Source organism: Dryas octopetala, chromosome 1, assembly GCF_963921425.1.
Source record: "Dryas octopetala chromosome 1, drDryOcto1.1, whole genome shotgun sequence".
In the NCBI taxonomy this organism is placed as follows: domain Eukaryota; kingdom Viridiplantae; phylum Streptophyta; class Magnoliopsida; order Rosales; family Rosaceae; genus Dryas; species Dryas octopetala.
This window is the reverse complement of record NC_141366.1, coordinates 19,570,915-19,590,613: the sequence shown is the minus strand read 5'-3', so window position 1 is coordinate 19,590,613 and position 19,699 is coordinate 19,570,915. Positions and strand designations below refer to the sequence as shown.

Here is a 19,699-nt window from a genome sequence, read left to right as displayed (position 1 = left end):
AAATTAATAAGTCAGGGGGCACATTAGGAATGAGATCATAGTTCAGGGGGCAAAAATCATAATAAGCCAAAATTCAATGTAATGAAATTACAAATTTGGCACATTGGTTTGCTACTCTAACTTTTCCTGCATGTACTACAAAAGACGATGAAGAGTGGTTACTCATTAGAATTGCTTTCCTATGTTGGCACATCTGGAAAGGTAGGTGCAAGTTTGTGTATGAGCTGTGACTCCGTCACCATTATCTACTGCCCATGTCGCTGAAGACGCTGCTATGGAATTCAAAGATGTCTCTTCATCTACTACCAGCGACATCCAAGCCTCGAATCAACCACAACGTAGTGATGCCCAACAACAAAGACCCAAATGGAATCCTCAAGCCCCAGGAACTGTTAAAATCAACTTCGACGGTGCTTGGGATCCGGCGACCTCCTGTGCCGGGGTGGGGGTTATCGCCCGCGACCACCGAGGCAAATTTCTTGATGGCATTGCTAAAGCCAATTGTGCATCCTCGCCTTTGGAAGCTGAAGCCTCAGCTGCTTTGGAAGCAACTCTACTAGCCCAAAAAAAAACAATTACAGAGACGTCATATGGACATCAAATCACCATCTCACTACATGTCTAGATCATAAACAAACAAGTTAAAAGACAAATCATATAAATTTTATATTTATATTATCGAATTTGATTAGATCGATGGACGAGATACATTTGCTACAAGTTAATGTGAAATAAATTTCCGAGAACTAGCATTAAGTTTGAGGTTTACTTATGCCTATACTATTTGATCTGTATTTTAACTATCACATTCCATCAAGTTTTTCATATTTTCCATCAGCCAAGCTAACGTGGGTGCCCATTGAATTTGCCATGTAAGTGACGCATGTGCTTGACTAACGGAGATGACGATGATGCAGACTTCACAAAATTGAGCAATTTAAAATATGGATCGTAGTTTAGGGATCAAAGTGAGTCAAAATGAATTTTGGGGATAAAAATGAGACATGAGGGATAGATAATTAAGATGCATCTCAATCGTTCATGATAACTAAATTGTAAAAAATTAATTATTAAGTTACCTGCTGTGACCACCCCACACTAGTTTCAGATATACATTTTGGGGTTCATTGACATAGCATTATAGTTGTTTCCTACAACTGCAACAACACCTGCAAATATTCTACTAGAGTATCATTCCAAAGAAGCTCCATCAATGCCCCCACAGATTGCATCAAGTGGTGGATATGTTGGTTACTATTGTATAGAGCTGCATCACCATACAATCCCATCAAGTAGTCCTCCAGGTCTGAAGATTTGTTCAAGGGACTTAAAAAAAATAAAACAAAAGAGCATTAGAACCAGTTCACTCTTATTAATTATGGAATTAATAATTAAATCTCAAACATGAAAATGGCAAGGTTATAGCTAATTACCTACAAGTATGGAATTTCTTGCTAAGAATTGAGAGACCATTGTTCCCAGAAGCAATTTCATCAATTTCATCCCATAACTAGCTTTTTAATTATTTGGTAGCATGTCTCACTGGTTTCCTACACATATGCATGAAAATCATAATTAAGGGTTAATTATTTGTTGTACTGAATAGTGAATACTGATGATAAAATTAGCAAAAGGGAAAAACACCAAAACAAATAAAAGACAAACAAAAACAAAGAGAAGTTTGATAGATATATGTTACTCGAAAATCCTTGGAAATAATGGAGAAGTATCCATTTTCTGGTCCAACAATGTTATCGAAGTAAAGAATTGGAGCGGACGAGGCCAGAGCTCCAAGAGCGATGTGGGGATATTTTAGCCGAAACCATGTAGCAAGCACTAGCTGTATCATCAAATTTAGGAAAAACACAAAAGGGGAAAATTAAAAATATGGGTAAAATTTCCTTAATTAATCCAATCATTTTGAAGAAGACGAGAAAAACTTGTGTGGGACTATTTATGCTATGTGGCAGTGCTGAGTGACAGAACTCGGTTAAGAAATGACATATGCCCACGAGATAAAATTATCATTGAATCGGGACACATGCATATATGTCATCTGTTAACTGGACTGTTTTGTTCGTTGAGCACTATTGTGTTGCATCAACAGCTCCACACAAGTTTTTCTCTATGAGAAGAGTCAACAGTCACTCACTTCCACCATATGATCCACCAATAACAATGACTGGAGAATGTTCAGCATGCAGTTGCTTCTTTACGTGCATGTATGAGGATCTCTGCATAATCTGCTATAGCTTGAGCTGAGTTGAAGTACCCAAGCTAGAGTGCTTCATTTTTAAATGCTTCTTCTCTTGACCCAAATGGGATCGATTTCCCGTAGTACCGGTGCTAATGAGAAAAATAAAAGTCTTAATACGGTCTGATAAGAGAACATTTCTATATCTAATCAAAATAAGAGTGTAGGTCTGAGCTAAAAATTCATTCATACCTCTATATATCTGGAGAGTTTTAAACTGAATGGCATTATCAGTAAGCCAATAGATTTTAGATCATTATCCAACGGTTGTTCTGCACCCAAGAAAGCAAAAATGGGTGCACTAATATTGAAGCCACCCCAATGCTTGGAATTGATCATATATCTTTGTTGAAATGTAGCATAGCTATCAGCCCTGTAGTTGAAATGGTCATAATAGGAAGCCCATATCAAGTGACTCAAGAAGAGAACAACAATAAAAATAATTCGTCAAATCTATCATTATTCACGCTATTTTTAAAAATTTAATAAAGAGTGTAAAAATAAAGTTGGTAGAAAAATAAAACACAGGAGTAGGAATATAATCACTCATATTTTTATTTGATATTTAAATGTTTAAGGACTCATTTTATTGTATTACTATTTAGATTGAGAGAACTTCAAATTAAGAAATTGGGCATGAAGAAGGCTGGTCTTAAAACAAAAGTACACCCATTTTAAAGCTATATTCGGTGGAAGTATTTAAGACTGAAATGTCTTTTTTTGTCTTTCGTAGATTACTTTTTTTTTTTTTTTTATCTACTTGAAATTTCTGGAGCATTTGAATAGTTGGAGAATTCCAATTTACAGTACGTCTCTGCAATGTTCATGAGAAAAGTTGAGGAGAAGACAAAAAGTTTTTACGAGTGACATATATGCTCAATAATAGTCAATACATTGGTATCCTCTATAAAATATAATTGAATTTTTTTTTTTTTTCAGAAGTTTGCAGGTACAATCAACTCAAACAAACCTGCAATTGCCTGTGCACTGAAGAAACTAGGCCTAAATCAGACCCAAAAACAAAAGAAGGAAGAAACTAGGCCTAATGGCAACAATCCTCAAAAACTCGCCGTAAATAAAAAGCCGATTTCCACAACAAATATGTATAACTATGATACAAGAATAGACACCAAAAGCACAACAAGAGAACCAAAAAATAGAAGGCCCATATATGTGCACTTGCACACGAAAATTGAACAAGAAAAAATGAGCATGCAAACATTCTAGTACGAACAATTGCACGCTGATTTGAATGCAATCACTAAGCTCCACTAGCAGCAGTAGTACATAAGATACAACGCAGACGAGAGCCACCTGATTGGGCACCATCACCATCACCATCATCATCCACATCACTATCACCACACCCATAATCTTCTACTCTCTCCTGAGTGTCCCCACTCTCTTTCACTCCACTAGTATAGGTGGAATCCATAAGACAAGTCATGTGATAAGCATGACAGCAAAAGAAAACAATGACATTAACACTTTGTATCGAAAAGGGATCGAAACACATGCAACACCTTGCACCACCCCTAGGTTTTGATTTAACCTCCATGCTTCTCACACCAGGTGATTTCTCAATCACCTGAGAAGTCCTACCATCATTCCTTTTTGCTCGTGCCTCGTCTTCTTCATTGCTCAAGTAAATTCCATGCCTTGCCTCGTTGTAGTATTTGACCAAGAGGTTGACAATATCAGTCTGTTTACCAATTACACCCAATCTCAGAATTTTCAAAAAAGTGCTATATCCAAATAAAAGGCAACAAATTTACATGAACATAGGAGTACCTTAAGGATGTCATTACACCCATGTCTTAGAGATGTTTCAGTCCTGTAATTGGTGACAATTTTGACTAGCCGATCCCTAAGCCTGATAAAGAAAATTATTGAAGGTTAGTACTAATATTTCCAGAAAAAATGCTCGAAACTTCAAATTTATCGCTGACAAACATCGAACTTCCGTTTATGTTGGTGTTTAGCAAGTTTCAACATATTGATAACACATGTGTGTGTGTGTGCATGCACAGTTATTGACTACTAAGATCACCCACTCTACATCTTAATCATTCATATTTGATTGAACAGCTGAGATGCTAGTCCTCAGATCGGAACATTATGTAAACATATGTTATCTATGTCTGTCAGATATAAATAATCTACTTGTCTAGACAATACTTGATTTTCAAACTATCACAAATCCAACAACTAATATCTTTGACTTTCACTGCTGAAAGAAAAACAAAACATGGTAGCCCTTGGATTTGTAATATAGGCCACATAATGGAAGTGTCAACTGTCAAGATAAGTAAAGGATCCATGTCTATGTATGTCTATGACTTTATTTACCTAATAATGGGAAGTAATTAGTTAATTAAAAGTGAGCAAAATATTAGTTCCTTTTTCTTCCACCACAAGGGGGAGGTTAATTTCCACACAGGTCAGTAGTTTCAAAAACTTAATATCATAACATAATTAATGCTACGAGCGTGCATGAGAAAAACAGTATTTTTCCCCCTGTACAGGTGGAATCTTCAAAATGATTAAACTGGTACAGAAAAAAAAAAAAAAAAAAAAAGAGCACACAGAGAAAAAACAGTATTTTTCCCCCAAAACAGGTGGAATCTTCAAAATGATTAAACTGGTACAGAAAAAAAAACAAAAAAACAAAGCACATATAATGTCAACACGTGAAGAATTTCATGAGTTCCATGCTTAAAATATCAGAATTCATATTTTCTGGGTTTTCTAGGAAAACATAAAATTGCATTAAAATTGATAAAAGAGAGAATATAAGAAAGTAACTATTAAGGAACACAAAAATAGTGTATTCAAACTGACCGAGGAATCTCCATCCCATTGGGAACCATATTCACAATATAAAGAGGATCAAGATTTCCAACTGTGTGCTCCAGTAACACGCCTACCTGTTAATTAGTGGAAGAAAATTCAGAGGAATACCTAAGACGTGTTAAAATATCCATTACCAAAATATGCATAAACAATAAACAATATAATTGTACAGACTAGCCAATATAAATACCATTTCAGGTTTATGAAGACACTGCTTGATTAATTCCTCCCAAAGTTCATCATCATGCTGCAAAGTCACGAATTCTACAGCCTGTGCACAAGCATTACACTTATCATTATCACCAACACACTTCAAAGTAAACAGATAAATAACCCCAAAGGAACATTTGAAGAATATCATCAGTAGAAAGAAAATCCTCTTCCATGATAAGAGGACATGAGGTACCTCTTCAATATCCCCTAGTTTATCAATGATTACAGCAAGGGCTTGTTTTGCATTTCCCATCCTTCCAAGAATGAAGACTTGCTCCCTTAAGAGATCTCTTTTGATACAAATTTCATATGCCTGCGATTTATTTTCAAAAGTCAATTCATTGACAAACATTTAACATTCATCTTAATTGATCAATCACTAGCTGTTCAAACCTTCTCAAGTGTATAATGTTGACTACTACGAAGAAAAGGTAGTAGCATCTTTGAATCATATTCTGCATAAAGCTCTACCTACCACAGGAAAACAAAGGACAGCATAAGTGTTAGACAACATGCACACAAGCAAACACATAGATAAAATTTCAATGAACAGCACAAACTATTGCAATAACCAAACACAAGCTCCTGAGCAAGCAGGAAAAGCATAAGACCTCGTAAAATAACATTGTAAGCAAGGCATCTAATAATAGAAATGGAGACACCTCTTGAAATGAAACTGTTATCACAAAATCCTATAATGCCTAATACATATTTTTTAGCAATAACGAAGACATGCCATTTCAGTATGATTAATTCCTTCATATCAAAATGTAGGCCATTAATATAAAAATCTAATCCTAAAAGGCAGAAACAGTTTTTTTTTTTTTTTCAGAATTTGGAAAATACTTAAAGGCACCTTCACAATGGCAGGTCAGTTAGAACCACAAACAATTGGGAGATATAACCAACCCAACCACATTTTTTCTATACCAGAGGTGGGGGGTTAAGTGATCAGTTTACGAAGGAAAGCTGCCATAGCAGGAAGTACAAATAATAGGCTGCTGAAGAAGACAAGACAGAACAATCAGGAAAATGTATTACATCAATGCATTAAATTCATAGTACCCAAGAGTTCCAAAAAGAAGGTAGAATAGAATAAGATATCACAAGTTAAAAAAAAAAAAACACCCCAACTATTCTCTGAAAGCTATATGCACACATGAGCATATAACTTTTTTCTTCAACCGAAAGAGGGAAAAATGGAAAGCCAATTATCATGGTTCCACGCATCTAGTAAACTCAGAGAAGAAGAAATTAATTAATACAATATTCCAGTGGGCTGCAAGAGTTTCATAAAGTTCCCAGATGCCAAGTTGATAGTGATACGATTGTGCAAGCATTTAATTTGTCCACCTGAACTCAATTTTGACCTTGTCTTAATAAGATTTGGGGAATAGTTAAGAGACTTATTAACTAATATCTAGATCAATTCAATTATGTCATACAGGAACCGTCAATGGAGTAACGCAGCAATTATTCAAGTGTAAGTAGCTTCATCACTTAAACAATGAGAACTTAAAAGAAAAGAAGCCGATATAACCACATGAGCAACTAAACTATTTCAGCCCTTCCACACTACCTGCATATCATGAAAATCCTTTCCAGCATGAGGGTTTACTTCAAATAGTGAATGCAAATATACATGCAAGAAATATCTGGAATCACACTTATCACTCGCTTTCAAAAGTTGTTTTACAACTTCAGATGGAGTAATTAAGTCCTTGTTTTGGATCAATAAAGGAACTGCTTGCTTGCAATCGAGCATCATCAGTTGGACAACCTGCAAAGGTACAGACAACAAACAACCACATAATTAAAGAAAATAGCATGAGCAAACATGACAGAAGGATAAAACAACCAGGAAATTGAAAATTATTCATCTCTAAAACAAATTCCCCAACCCCAGATATAGAGAGGTTTCTTTGAATTGTGATTTTGTCTATTTTAGGTAGAAAATGATAATGCCATTTTTTATATCAGAACCAAAAATACATCTGAAATTGTGAAGGCTACCTCTTCTGGAAAATCAATGCAAAAAAGACCATTGAACATTTTTTGAAACTGAGGCATGAACTTCTGAATTTCTTCTCTGGATAACAACTATAACAATAAACACTACAAATTCCAACAGACAATAGATAAGTTGTGACCTTATATCACCATACCTTTTCCCGAATAGAATCATATAAATCGTGTTTTTCGATAAAGGCAAATATGTCTGGCTTCATAAGCTGAAAATTAAAACAAGAAAAAGGAAAACTTAACAATTAGATACCAACACACAATATTAAATACATAAGTTTAATTTCCAAAAGAATCTTAAAGATGTCAAAAATAATGTAGCACAATCTAATTGTGGATGTGCTTTGTGAATAACGTGTTTGCGCATGAATATGCATCAACAACACTTACATCAGCATATAGTGAAAATGCCTTCTCATATTGCCCATTAATCACATACAACTCTGCTAGTGCCTGAAAATGAGAAGGGGTGTCTAATAAAATCATACTTATCATAATATTCAAAATTCGTATTCCATACAAATAATTTCTGACTGACCTCCTTAAGAGCATCTGTCATGGACGATGTATTATGCTGCGGTTCTATTGCTGAGATAACGGGCAATACAGAATAAATCACAGGTGGCCAAGATTTAACAGTCGACAAGAGCTCCTTATGAAAAGATGGGTTTGTAGCCAGAGCTACAAGAGCAACCTTACACAGAAGAAACAGGATAGCATGATTCCCCAGCTGGCAAATCAAAAAGTGTGTAAACAAAATTTAGCAGTTCAAAGGAAAAAAATTTCCTAACAAACCTCATAAGCAGTATCACGTAGTCTTGGGTTTTCTGTTGGTATATATGGGACTAATACTGGAAGCTGACGCAGATGAGCAAAGTGGAAGACCCATCTGTAAAGTACAATCCGCTTCAGTTATTTGGAAGAGTTGCATGACAGACTTGCCCGTTATACACTGTGAAGATTTTAAAAAACGGGTAACATAGAATGGTAATTAGTACCTTTCCCATGCTGAAGCAGATCCTCGCAACAATTTGGGACACAAAGATGCAGCTTCAGCATATTTTCTTTCCACAATCAAATGATCAAGGTATCTAGAACCAACCTAGAGATAGGAAACATAATTGAACAAACTTTGCAATTAAATATGTTAAATTTACATGGATTTTAAGAGTGGAAAGGGAGACAAGCCAACTACAGAATAACACCACATAAAAGAAAGTTCTAGATGAGGAAGTGCATGTGATACAGCCCTACTCAAAAGCCATCTAAACAGCATCCAAATTATTGACAAGAAGGAAAGAGGAAAAAGCAAGCTAATATCCACCATGGTGCTTGTGCCTCAAGCCCCTCCAGTAACTTTTTTCATTTATTACTTATCAAAAAAAGGAACTTTGTTCATGTGTATCAAAGGCACATAAAGCATAGAATGCCCCTCCTTCCTTTTATTTTCTTAATTTCATTTCATGTATTGTTCTTAGCTTCTCTTCGGGAATCTTTAACTAAACAGTTTAAAGATACTGCTCCTAGTGTTATTCTTCTTGACTGAGGGGAGCTTTGATTTGATTGTCTTTTGGGTTTTTTCTTGTTGATGATATCCAGGTTTTGATGGACTTCCCTCTAATCCTACATGTATCTTTTTCTTTTTAAATACAATTTTTGTTTCTTAAGAAAAAAACAAAATAAAAAACAAACCAAAATGCATAGAAAGCTAAATAATCTATATTTATATATGACCTGACTTATTTAAATGTAGCTCAACTTTTTTTATGATACAATGTAGCTCAACTTTTAATCTAACAAAAAATGATACTACACAATCTTAGCCAGACGGCTGGAAAAAGTGTAGCTCAACTTTCAATATGCTATGCTAATTACTGTGTCAAGGAAGTGGGGACAGATTTTAAAAACTCTTAAAACTTTATTCACCACTTGAACTGCTTTACTTGAGGAAGAAAAGAGCCACTAGAATGAATAAAAACATAACAGAGGCATTTTATGTTTTCTATAATGTGATATAAAAATGAGAAAGAATTGATAATACCTCGTCAAGAAGTTCACTTCGTCCCTGGCCTGCTTCCACAGCAGCCAAAGCCTTTTCATGCCAACCATGTTGAAGAAGCCAAGCAATATGATCTTCAGCATCTCTGAAAATAACATATGGATCCGTTTCTTGATCAAGTTTGCAAGATTCAGATTAAGATATATTTAGCTTCACAAATATTCTATGATTGTATAAAACTCCACATGTACTCCTCCACTCAAGTAGCCCTCAAAATCTTATTCAATTAATTTCAAAAACATAAATCAACATTATCAGAATTTAATGTATTGAAAAGATTTACAACTAAGTGTTGTGTTTGGCTCATCAAAAATCTGGAAAGTAGCAGTTTGGGTTATTCCTAGTGGGGTACAGTTTTTAGGAATGCTGAGAGGATTTGCGCAAGGTCTTCCTAGTTAAGGAAGGAGTTCTGAGTATTTCTAATTGTACAAGGAATTAGAATTAGCTAATTAGGCCAATTACCTAGTTCTACTAGGATTAGGAATCCCAGCTGAAACATAAGTGTTAGCTGCAACCTATGAGTTATAAATAGGTTGCAGCAGCCCTAGGTTTTAGTTAATGTCTTCGACACAAGCACCAGCAAAGAGAGAGCCAAGTGATTGAGAGTTTTTCAGGGTATTCTGCAGAGGGGATTTAGATTCTAGGGTTCCAAAAAGTCCTTGTAATCTCTGAATTTATTCCATAGTGCAGTGAATCTCTCAGGAGATATCACAACTGGACGTAGGCACAAGTTTATTGCCGAACCAGTATAAATCTCTTGTGTTTGTGTGTGCTGCGTGTGATTGTTTTTTCTGTTTTTCAATTGTCAGAAGTCATCTCCAGTTCTAGGTCTAATTTACATCAAAGAACAAAGATCTCAGGGGCTTAAAATCAACACTAAGCTCATTCCCTAAATCATCCTTATTTCAGGTGTCAACATAAGAAGGCAATGATTCAATGATGGATGTACAAATAATGAAAGATAACCAATGATGTAGTAAATCTAAAAGTGTAAAAGTTTACTTCAAATCAAACACATGTTCACTACAGGGTTTTGCTTCAATAATTCAGATGGAGATTTTAAGTTTGGTATTTTAAGCTCCTTTGAATAGGTATAGAGATATTCATACATCATTTAATCTATAGAGAAGCCACAAATGAAAGAGACAGAACTGACCTGGGTTTTGCAATGACTACATCCTTTGGGGATACAATATAGTACAGTGGTTCATCACCTTCAGCCCACTGACCACCAGCATAGCTGCTACCTAGATTCACACTAAAAGGGTTTTACAGCTATATAAATGTAAATTATTTAGCTATACATAAACCATGAACTTCAATAATAAGTATGTTAACCTGAGAAAGGAGCATGAGCAAGGGAATAGTCCTTAGCCTTGTAATGTTCAAAGCCATGTACAGGTAAGGCATCTGTTGAAAGTTCATCATTATTCCACGTTACAATACGGACTTCTGGTCTCTGTGCATTTCCCTGCTTCAAATAGACTATATGAGTCAGAAACAATAATAGGGTACAATCGAAATATAATGAAAGTGGGCGTGGATTTATTTTAGAGTTAATTAGATATAGCCATATAGATCCCTCATAACTTTTTTTTTGGGGGGTAATTTGTGCAGATGCTCCCTTAACTTAAGCTTATGTCTCAATTTGGTCCCTAACTTTCAATTTGAGTCACATTGCTCCTTGAACTTCATTTCGTGTATTTGAATGGTCATTTCCGTCAAATTTGCTATAAGTTTATGAAATGCTCGTTGAAGCACCCATCTGGCCAGTTCAATACACAAAATGAACTACATAGAGCTATATGAGTACTCTGGTAAGAAAAAAATGAATTATATTGCATAATCTATCATGATAGTGTATATGTCTCAGTGTATCCTGATAAGAAAAAGTGAATTATATTTCATAATGTATCTGTGAGACATATACACTATCATGATAGTGTATATGTCATGATAGGCAACTTTTGACTGTGATAAAGACAAATCACCAGGACCAGATGTATATCATACAACATGAGAGGAAAAAAAATACCTGCCGGGATGGAAGAGAGCTACTAAATTCCTTCTCCCCATCTTCTTCACCAGGAATATAGGCTAGAACGACCAAAGAATCACCAAAAGGAGCAATTCCAGAAATAAAATAGCTGGTCTGAAAGGATGCCACAATATCCACCTGGTTCATGCTAGCCATTGGGACATGCCTATATGAGCCATTGGCTGCACTAGACTGATTTGTTTTTATCGATGTTATTTTGATTGATGTTCCCCAGCCAATGACCAACAGAGTGTCATCCTGAATGTGATGAAGAACAGTGAGCGATGCATGAAAACAACACCACAATTACTTTATTAGTAGGAATATGAAAACACATTTATGCAAACTAGAAAAGAAGGTTTAGATGCTGTTTCTAATCTATGACAAATTCATCGTATATAATTCTGAAGGTGATGTGCTAAGGATTCTTAGGTTAAATCAGTTTTTAAATTCAGTCATTAGATTTAGAGTAATAAGCATTTTTATATGCAGGGATAGAAGTGGAATTTCACAATTTTAATGTGCAGAGACTTATATTTTATTAGTCAACTCATGTTGAGTCTATTATTCTCCAAGAGTTGTAAGAGGCTTAGGTGACTTTCCTTGGGTTCAAAGTTGTTATAGAATATTTGAGATTCCTAGTCCTTCCAATCTTTTCCCCAACCCTTCCCCAACTGAACCCTAAAAATACAAATATTTCGTACTACCTTTAGCCCTCAATTACCCCTTGAAACAACCTTAAAAATCCCAAAATTACTTGCCGCCCAGAATTCCAGCAACCTGTCATACAGTCCCTTCTACACTTCAAATTTAATCTTTCGAACCCAGTTCATAGTACCAAATCATAGATAACATCTCCTACAACGCTAAGACTTTAAAGCTCAAATTGCACCCATGAAGCCCCCCATGCAAGCACTGTAGGCAAGTTTCACCAACATGCATCACGTCAAAAATGTATTAAAAGAGTTGTCATTCCTATTTACTACAGATGCATGTAAGTACTGTGCACATGTTACTGTTTCACTAACTTGCCAAACTAAGTGAGGGAGCAAAAGCTCAGGGCGTGGGCTTCCTCGTGGTCTTTCAATGAATGTTATTCGCTGATCATTTGCAGTATCATATACTTTCACGCCTGCATCATTAGCCCAAGCAATGAGACTTGTCCTCCACTTCACCGCATGTATTGGACCTTCACCAGAGTGCAAAACCTAGACAGACATAAAAGTCTTGAGAAATTAAAAGGCATACTCAGTAAATTTTTTGAACATGATATAGTATACGTGTAGTACAAACCTGATCTCTAAATCCCAGCCATCTTTTTGTATTAAAATATAAATGACCTGCTAAACCGCCAGCTACAAATCTTCTAGATGATTTTTTTACATAAACTGGATCCAGAGCAATAGCCTTCATTGGACGATGATACTCAAACCTCATTTTCTCATCAGTGAAAAGGCTGTTTATCACAACAGACCCATCATCTGAACAGCTTCCTATATATTCACCTTCTCTGTCAAAGCTAAGATCATTCACTGCAGCAGTATGAGCAGGGAATTCCTTAACCTGTAAAGACGCCAATCACATACATGATATTGCCTTCTATGAAAAATCAGGGGCTAAATGCAACAATCTATCAGCCTTAATATGATATACAACATAAAAGAAAAAAACCCTTGATTCTTTCTACTAGTTAATGAATTAATTCAAAGATCTCAATAGAGAGTTAAAACTTTACCCAACCCCCCCCCCCCCCCCCCCTCCCCCTCCTCCGCCCCAAAAAAATATATAAAAGAAATTGACAGACCCACTCTTTTCAATTTGAATGTATTGGCAGGGTAATTTTCATAGATGATAACAATAATTAAGAAATAGACAATTTATTCGCAAGTAAATGCTTAGTAACCGAATTATGAGATAGACTATCTTATTTTACATGATCTTCTGTAAACTGCATAACCAAATTCCAAACTTTAAGCATAGTTGACATAGAATCATGAATTGATTTCAGAACAAGACTAATACCTTTCTTTTATTACAAGCAGAAAAACTCTATTTCTTGATATATTTTGATACAAAAAAATTCATAATATCAAACATATGAACATGAAAAGACATGATGGCAAATTAACCCTTCTGTTTCTTACTGTACTTGCAGTGGGATTTAGTCCTCTAACTTAATGCAAATTCAAAAATTTCCAGGGAATATGACTCTTCTACTGTCTATAAATATAAGTCGTAAGCATTATAGCCTTACGCTTACTATGTGCCTATATGGTGAAACATCCCTGCATGGCATGTATCAGAGTATAAAAGAGATAAAAAAAAAATGTAATAGTGTGGCATATAACAATCAGATAAGTAAAAGAGTTATTGATGAGAGTGGCATATAAGAAATGTGAATTCAAAAACTACCTACATATATCCAAAGTCATGCAAGTACATTGCTTGTCGACATTAAACTTTGCATTTCCTAAACTATCACAGGGGTAATTTACGGGGCAAAAAAATAAATGCTTTTGATTTTAAGGGTTTTAGGACAAGTAGAACTCAATCATGAATGTAAGTTCACAAATAACTGAAACTTCACTTCGCACAGGAATGTCTAAATCAGAATTAGCTTCCGTAGTTTGATTGGCACAAACAATTAAAGTACAGCAGAAGGAAAAGAAATATCTATATAACTATTGCATATACTTCACGAAATGAAATTTTACTACATGCCCTTTCCTCTTCTTCTTCTTTCTTTTTGAGCTAATTTAAAACCCCCATTGACCATCGCTAAGCTAAATGCCAGTTATTCACGCTCCTATACTCAATTTCCCAATACACCTTCAAAAATTCAAAACTACCAAAAAAAAACAGATCCAACCAGCTCCACTCTAATTCACAACAGCCTCAAATTCCACGAATCACACTAGCCCAATCTTCAATGCAACAATTCCACAACTACCCAATGAAAAGATGCAAGATTGAATTGAATCCAAGCTCAAGCTCAGTCAGCTCCTCACCTGATTCCCGAGAAAATCGAGAATGTGAACGGTGCCGCCGTGGGTCCCGAGTGCGATCATCCGCTCCGCGACGGCGATACACGACGCCACGTCGCTCGTTAAGAGCGTGGGAATGCTGCCTCCCATTCGCTGGTACTTGAGCCTCGGCTCGTCTTCGTCTTCTTCTTCCTCCTCTTCTTCCTCTTCTTCCTCCTCTTCTTCTTCTTCTTCGCCCTCTTCCTCTCTCTCATCGTCTCCTTCTACGCCGTTGTCTGGCGGAATCGGAGCCATTGTTATGTACTTCTTCAGCTCTGCTCGTGGTTCGTCGTCTCCCAGAGGTGGAAGAATGATTGAGTTTGAGACTCTGAGAAAGACAGAGAGAGAGGGAGAGAGAGATCTGTTTGGTTTGGGCCTTCTTTGTTGTTTATTTATTTATTTATTTTTTTTATAATTTGGGTTATTTCGTTTTTCACAACGGTTTGTACGACATATATTATTAATTTGCAAGACAACAAAAGAGTGGTGACGAATTTGGAAGCAATGAGTGCCACCTATAGCATGGAATGTCCATTTTCACTTCTGTTTGGGGTTCGTTGTGTTTTTTTATTTTGCGAATGGTCACTTCTCGCTTCAAGTGTTGCCACTATCAAGTCTATCATAACATTGAAAAAATAGGCCAATTTTTTTTTTTTAATTGAGGAGAGAGATCCGAATTTAGACATGTGAGAAATATCACTAAAACATTTTAGTTAATAGAATAAGGCAAATTACGTATGACTATATGACTGATCTAAATGCGCTCACAAATTGAAAAAATTATTGGGTGTATCTGATACACTATTATGTGGTGTAACCAATTTAACGTGTAAATGTATTATTAAACTGTATATTTATATTAGTAGGGTATAGTATTAATAACATTCACTCATATTATGACACATTAAATTGATTATACCATGTAGCAGTGTATTAGATACACATAATAATTTCTCCACAAATTGACCCCTTAACCCTTTAAAATCCTTCTTAACCAAATTCAAGGAAAATAAAAGAGCTCACCTCTCTCTGATGGTTGTCTCGTCTCGCCTCAGAGAAAGAGAGAGGATGCAACTATCACCTCTCAAGCTTATGAGTGATTCAAACAATTTTATATAATGTATAAATAATTGTCATTTTGCTCCTTATACTATTATTTTTGTATTAATTTACTTTCCAAATTTGCATTTTGGAAAATTAATGTACTTGATTTTTTAATTTTGCCAATTGAAATAATTTTATTAAGGGAGACTTAGAGTCTAATCTATTTTATGAATCTTTCTTAGACTAAAATCGGTAGTGATTGGGGGTTTTTAATTAAGTCCTTTTATTTTTCTTCTTTGATGACTTTATGTTAGGTTTTAACTTCGAGATTTTGGGCGGATACAAAGCCCACTCTACACCCTAGGAGGGGAAATACCCTTCAAATCGGGGAAGAACTTTATTATGAATTAAAAGGATTTTCTTATAAATTATTATGAATTAAAATGATTTTCTTATAAATTTTAAAGCACCCCGGTCTCTATCTAAAAACTATTGTCTAAAGGATCTAAGTTTAATTTGCTCGATTTTCATCCAAAACTCCGTTTACACAAAGTTAAATATCCATCATGAAGAGTCCTTATTGAGGGGAAAGTGGTACTCACATGTTCATCACTTGTATCAATTTATTGAGTAAATTGACGAAATTACCTCAATTGAAAAATTGAAAAGTCAAATATATAAGTTTTTTAAATTGGAGGTCCATGAAGCAAAGTGATACAAGTGCAATAATATAAAGAGCAAAATGTCAGTTTTCTCTATAACGTATTTGATTATTAGAGAAGTTGTCTTGTTATTTTTGCTTGAAGTGGGTGTAAAATTTAAAAAGTCAAACCACGCAGATACTATACTACGTGATTAGGCTATTCTCGTCGTCTTCGTTTGTGGATATAGATTATAGACTTAAAAGACCGAACCGCGTAGTTAATGTTGCATTAAGCAATTGTGTGATTTAAGATGATCAAGATGGTCATGCCATTCAGTCAAGATAATCGATCAAGACCTAATGTCAACCCCATAGCCATTCTCCAATGGTGTTGTCAATAAAAAGTTAAAAACATATAGATAGAGTTTGTGTAAAAACGCATGACTAATAAAAGAAAAATATAAAAGAGATTGAGGTATTAATTAGAGGGAGGTTAGAGTCATGAGACTAACAGGGGAGGAAAGATAAGAAGAGGGAAAGGAAATGAATATGTAATGTGTATGATAATTTTGAATATTAAAATTGTTCTTCAACAAAAATAAATAAATATTAAAATGGTCGATTACGTGTTTTAGTCTTTTAGGACAAAATTTAAAAGAAGTCACATTAAAGTCCCGTTTGGGATTGATGTGGAGGACCCAAAAACTATTGTGGATGACAATTCTCAATCATCCACAACAGTTTTGATGTTTGGTAAAAACATGAAAAGTGTTTTGCCCCACAATTCTCAACTCCCCACAGCAAAAATAGAAAGCAGGTTTGTAGGTGCTTTTGAAAGCTGCAATGAATCACAGTAACAATGAAAATTTTATTTTATCCCTAATACCCTTATTGATTTTTGAAAATCACATCTTATCCCTATTTTATTCGATCAATATACTATAATTATTTAAACATCTATATTTTCATTTGTTTATTTTAAATTTAAAAATATGTCAATTGTTAATTATATTTAATATTATGAACATTAATTATGATATTTTATTTGTACGATTAAAATTATTATATACCCAAAAAAATAATAGGCATATTTATTTAATAATGTTGTTCTTTGAAAAATTAATGCTAATACAAATATGTAGCCAAAAATTTCAAAAACATGTAAAAAAACATTTTATTTTTACCAAACAAATAAGTAAAAGGCACTTTCAGCATCATGTCTATTTTAGTAATTATAAATAGCCACAACAATTTTACATTACAATTTACCAAACACCTTCATACGGCTTTTTGTACTCACAACACTTTTGAAAACATAGTTTACCAAACACTCAACTGCTTTACTTTACAGTTGTTTTACTTTACAACAGTTTTTTCTCATAGCAATCTTAAACTAAGCCCAATTATAAGTTCCTCTATTAATTACAAGTCCTTACTATTAATTAGAAGTCCAAAATGAGAACTTTTTGGCAAATTCACCGGGCGCTATTCGCTTGCAGATGCAACCTGTATCTACAAACTAACTTACATCGATCTGCAAGCAAAAAAAAAAAAAAGCATCTGCAAACAAAAAAGATGCATCTGCAAGCAAAAAAGATGTATCGCAAGTAAAAAGATGCATCTGCATGCACCGAGCGCTCTGTGGTATAGTTTTTATGCTCCACATCTGCATACACGAAAAAATTGGACTGGAACTTAATTTTTTATTTGACTGAGTTTCTAGTTAAAAATATTTTAAAAACTAGATTTATAAGATTATAGTAGAGACTTGAGACTTGATTTGCTTATAAAGTATATCAAGGATATAATTGGATATTAATTATATTATGTCACATGTTATAATTAAAGGTGTGTATTTGAATTGTAACAATTAAAAATCTACAATGATCAAATTATGACAATTGAAACTATAGAAACCGAAACTTGGTCCAACCTGAATCGATAATGAAATTTGATCTAAAAAAATAGACGAATATTATATTGTGATTGGTGTAATAACTTGAAAATTCTATTTTAACTACAAAATACATTAGACTATCGCAAGCTTGGAAATTGCCCAACTATATCCTAAAACCTTTAGAAGATTATGACAACTTTAAGTTCATTTGCATGCTTTTTCTATCGTAGAGATTGGAAGGTTTGGTAAATTACTGAAATACATTTGTTCAAATATTTATTATTTTTTTTTTCTTTACACACATGATTAGTTTTAAGCCTAAGTACTATTTAAAAAAAAAAAAAACTAAGTATGCCATTTGTAAGATAATTTCAATTATACACATTTTATTTAACAATCACATATTTATATATGCAATTACCATTATGTCCTTAAGTAATAACTAAGTGTAAGATTAGCAAAACACACTACGTGAATTACATACAAGGAACTTAGATCAAAATATCTCAACCCAAAGTTATGACTAAGGCTGACCATTCTATCACTCAAAAAGCCTATGTTTAGCCCTCATCATTCCAAATTTACAAAGACTTTCTTCATCACTTCTCCACCAATCACAAACCCCTCCTCCCTTCTATTAAACTGACATCTCTCTTTCTCATTTCACCTGCAACTTACCAACAAACAATAGCCTCCCTTTCACCCTAAAGTCTGAAATTATATCACAAGAAAAGCTATGAGAAGGACTCGCTCTTTCAACTTGAAGTTCAAATTCGAATTTTAAAGTTTCAAAACTTGTCTTCAACACTTCATATTTTGTCTAAGTAAGTTCAAAGAATTTTTCTTATACTTAGTCTTAAAATTATATCATGTTGTCTTTACAAGTTCAATATATGAAGATAAAACGTAGCTTCTGTATATTATGAGTTTTGGATTTTTACGTTATGTTTCAGTACAAAATGATTCTACCAACATAATCTACACGAAAAATGCTTTAATTTAGGCTTTTGAATTATCCAAAAAGGTTAAGAAATGACCAATTTATGATTAAACAAGTTATGGTAAAACATGTTCATGCTGTTTTTCTGCATAAAATTCTTTACAAATTTCAAACTTTGATGCTCTATAATTTACTCAATTCTCATTCGTTTTTCAAGATCTTTAAATCATTTTAAAGCTTAGAAGCTCTACTTTCAATTTGTAAAATATGAGCATCACCCGAAAACTACACAAAAAGAAACACTTCATGTTTAAATATTAGACACAAAGTACATCAGTTTTGGCACAACTCAAATTTCTTCAATTCTGTACTGAACCACTATGAATCTGTCTTTGAGACTTAAACCATTGTATTCCTTGTGAAAAATCCTACAAAATGAAGTATTCATTCACTAAAATTGGTCATAAAATGACCAAGATATTTAAAAGATAAATTTAATACTTCTAAATGACCACAAAAAGGAAATTAGACATTTCTAATTTGAACTCCCATGCATCTTGGACAAGGACATATAAAGGACATTAATGATCCAAACCAACTTTAATTTATGTGTTACTTTCTTATTATTTGTTTAATTTCAGTTTATTTATTTATAAGTTATTATGTACCATATAAGTTTATTATGAATTGTTTATTTCTCATAAGTTTATTAT

At 34.2% G+C, this 19,699-nt stretch overlaps 1 protein-coding gene across 2 annotated transcripts; it reads right to left on the bottom strand.

Moving 5' to 3' along the window:
- Positions 1–1,194: 1,194 nt before the first annotated feature.
- VPS41 (vacuolar protein sorting 41) lies at positions 1,195–14,816 on the bottom strand. Of its 2 annotated transcripts, none has more exons than XM_086228320.1 (23): positions 14,448–14,816; positions 12,733–13,002; positions 12,468–12,647; positions 11,437–11,697; positions 10,740–10,875; positions 10,558–10,648; positions 9,384–9,486; positions 8,341–8,444; positions 8,138–8,231; positions 7,881–8,036; positions 7,733–7,795; positions 7,486–7,551; positions 6,900–7,100; positions 5,714–5,791; positions 5,514–5,633; positions 5,298–5,378; positions 5,096–5,181; positions 4,046–4,127; positions 2,447–3,956; positions 2,153–2,346; positions 1,700–1,840; positions 1,434–1,550; positions 1,195–1,326 (listed from the first exon to the last, which is right to left on the bottom strand). In XM_086228320.1, the coding sequence occupies exons 1-19, from the start codon at positions 14,715–14,717 to the stop codon at positions 3,516–3,518; spliced, it is 2,883 nt and encodes a 960-aa protein (XP_086084446.1). In that variant the 5' UTR covers positions 14,718–14,816; the 3' UTR covers positions 1,195–1,326; positions 1,434–1,550; positions 1,700–1,840; positions 2,153–2,346; positions 2,447–3,515. The 2 variants fall into 2 exon arrangements, with proteins under 2 accessions (XP_086084446.1, XP_086084451.1); XM_086228325.1 differs by having other exon boundaries at positions 10,740–10,872.
- Between the last annotated feature and the right edge of the window lie 4,883 nt (positions 14,817–19,699).

Bases quoted from the DNA above. Each gene is read 5' to 3' on its own strand.
- VPS41 (XM_086228320.1), bottom strand. From the start codon at position 14,717: ATGGCTCCGATTCCGCCAGACAACGGCGTAGAAGGAGACGATGAGAGA. The intron at 10,876-11,436 runs GTATTTTTTTTC...GTCTATTTGAAG, and splicing joins GCTCTCTTCCATCCCGGCAG to CAGGGAAATGCACAGAGACC. The intron at 4,128-5,095 runs GTCAGTTTGAAT...TTTCTTTATCAG, and splicing joins AATGGGATGGAGATTCCTCG to GCTTAGGGATCGGCTAGTCA.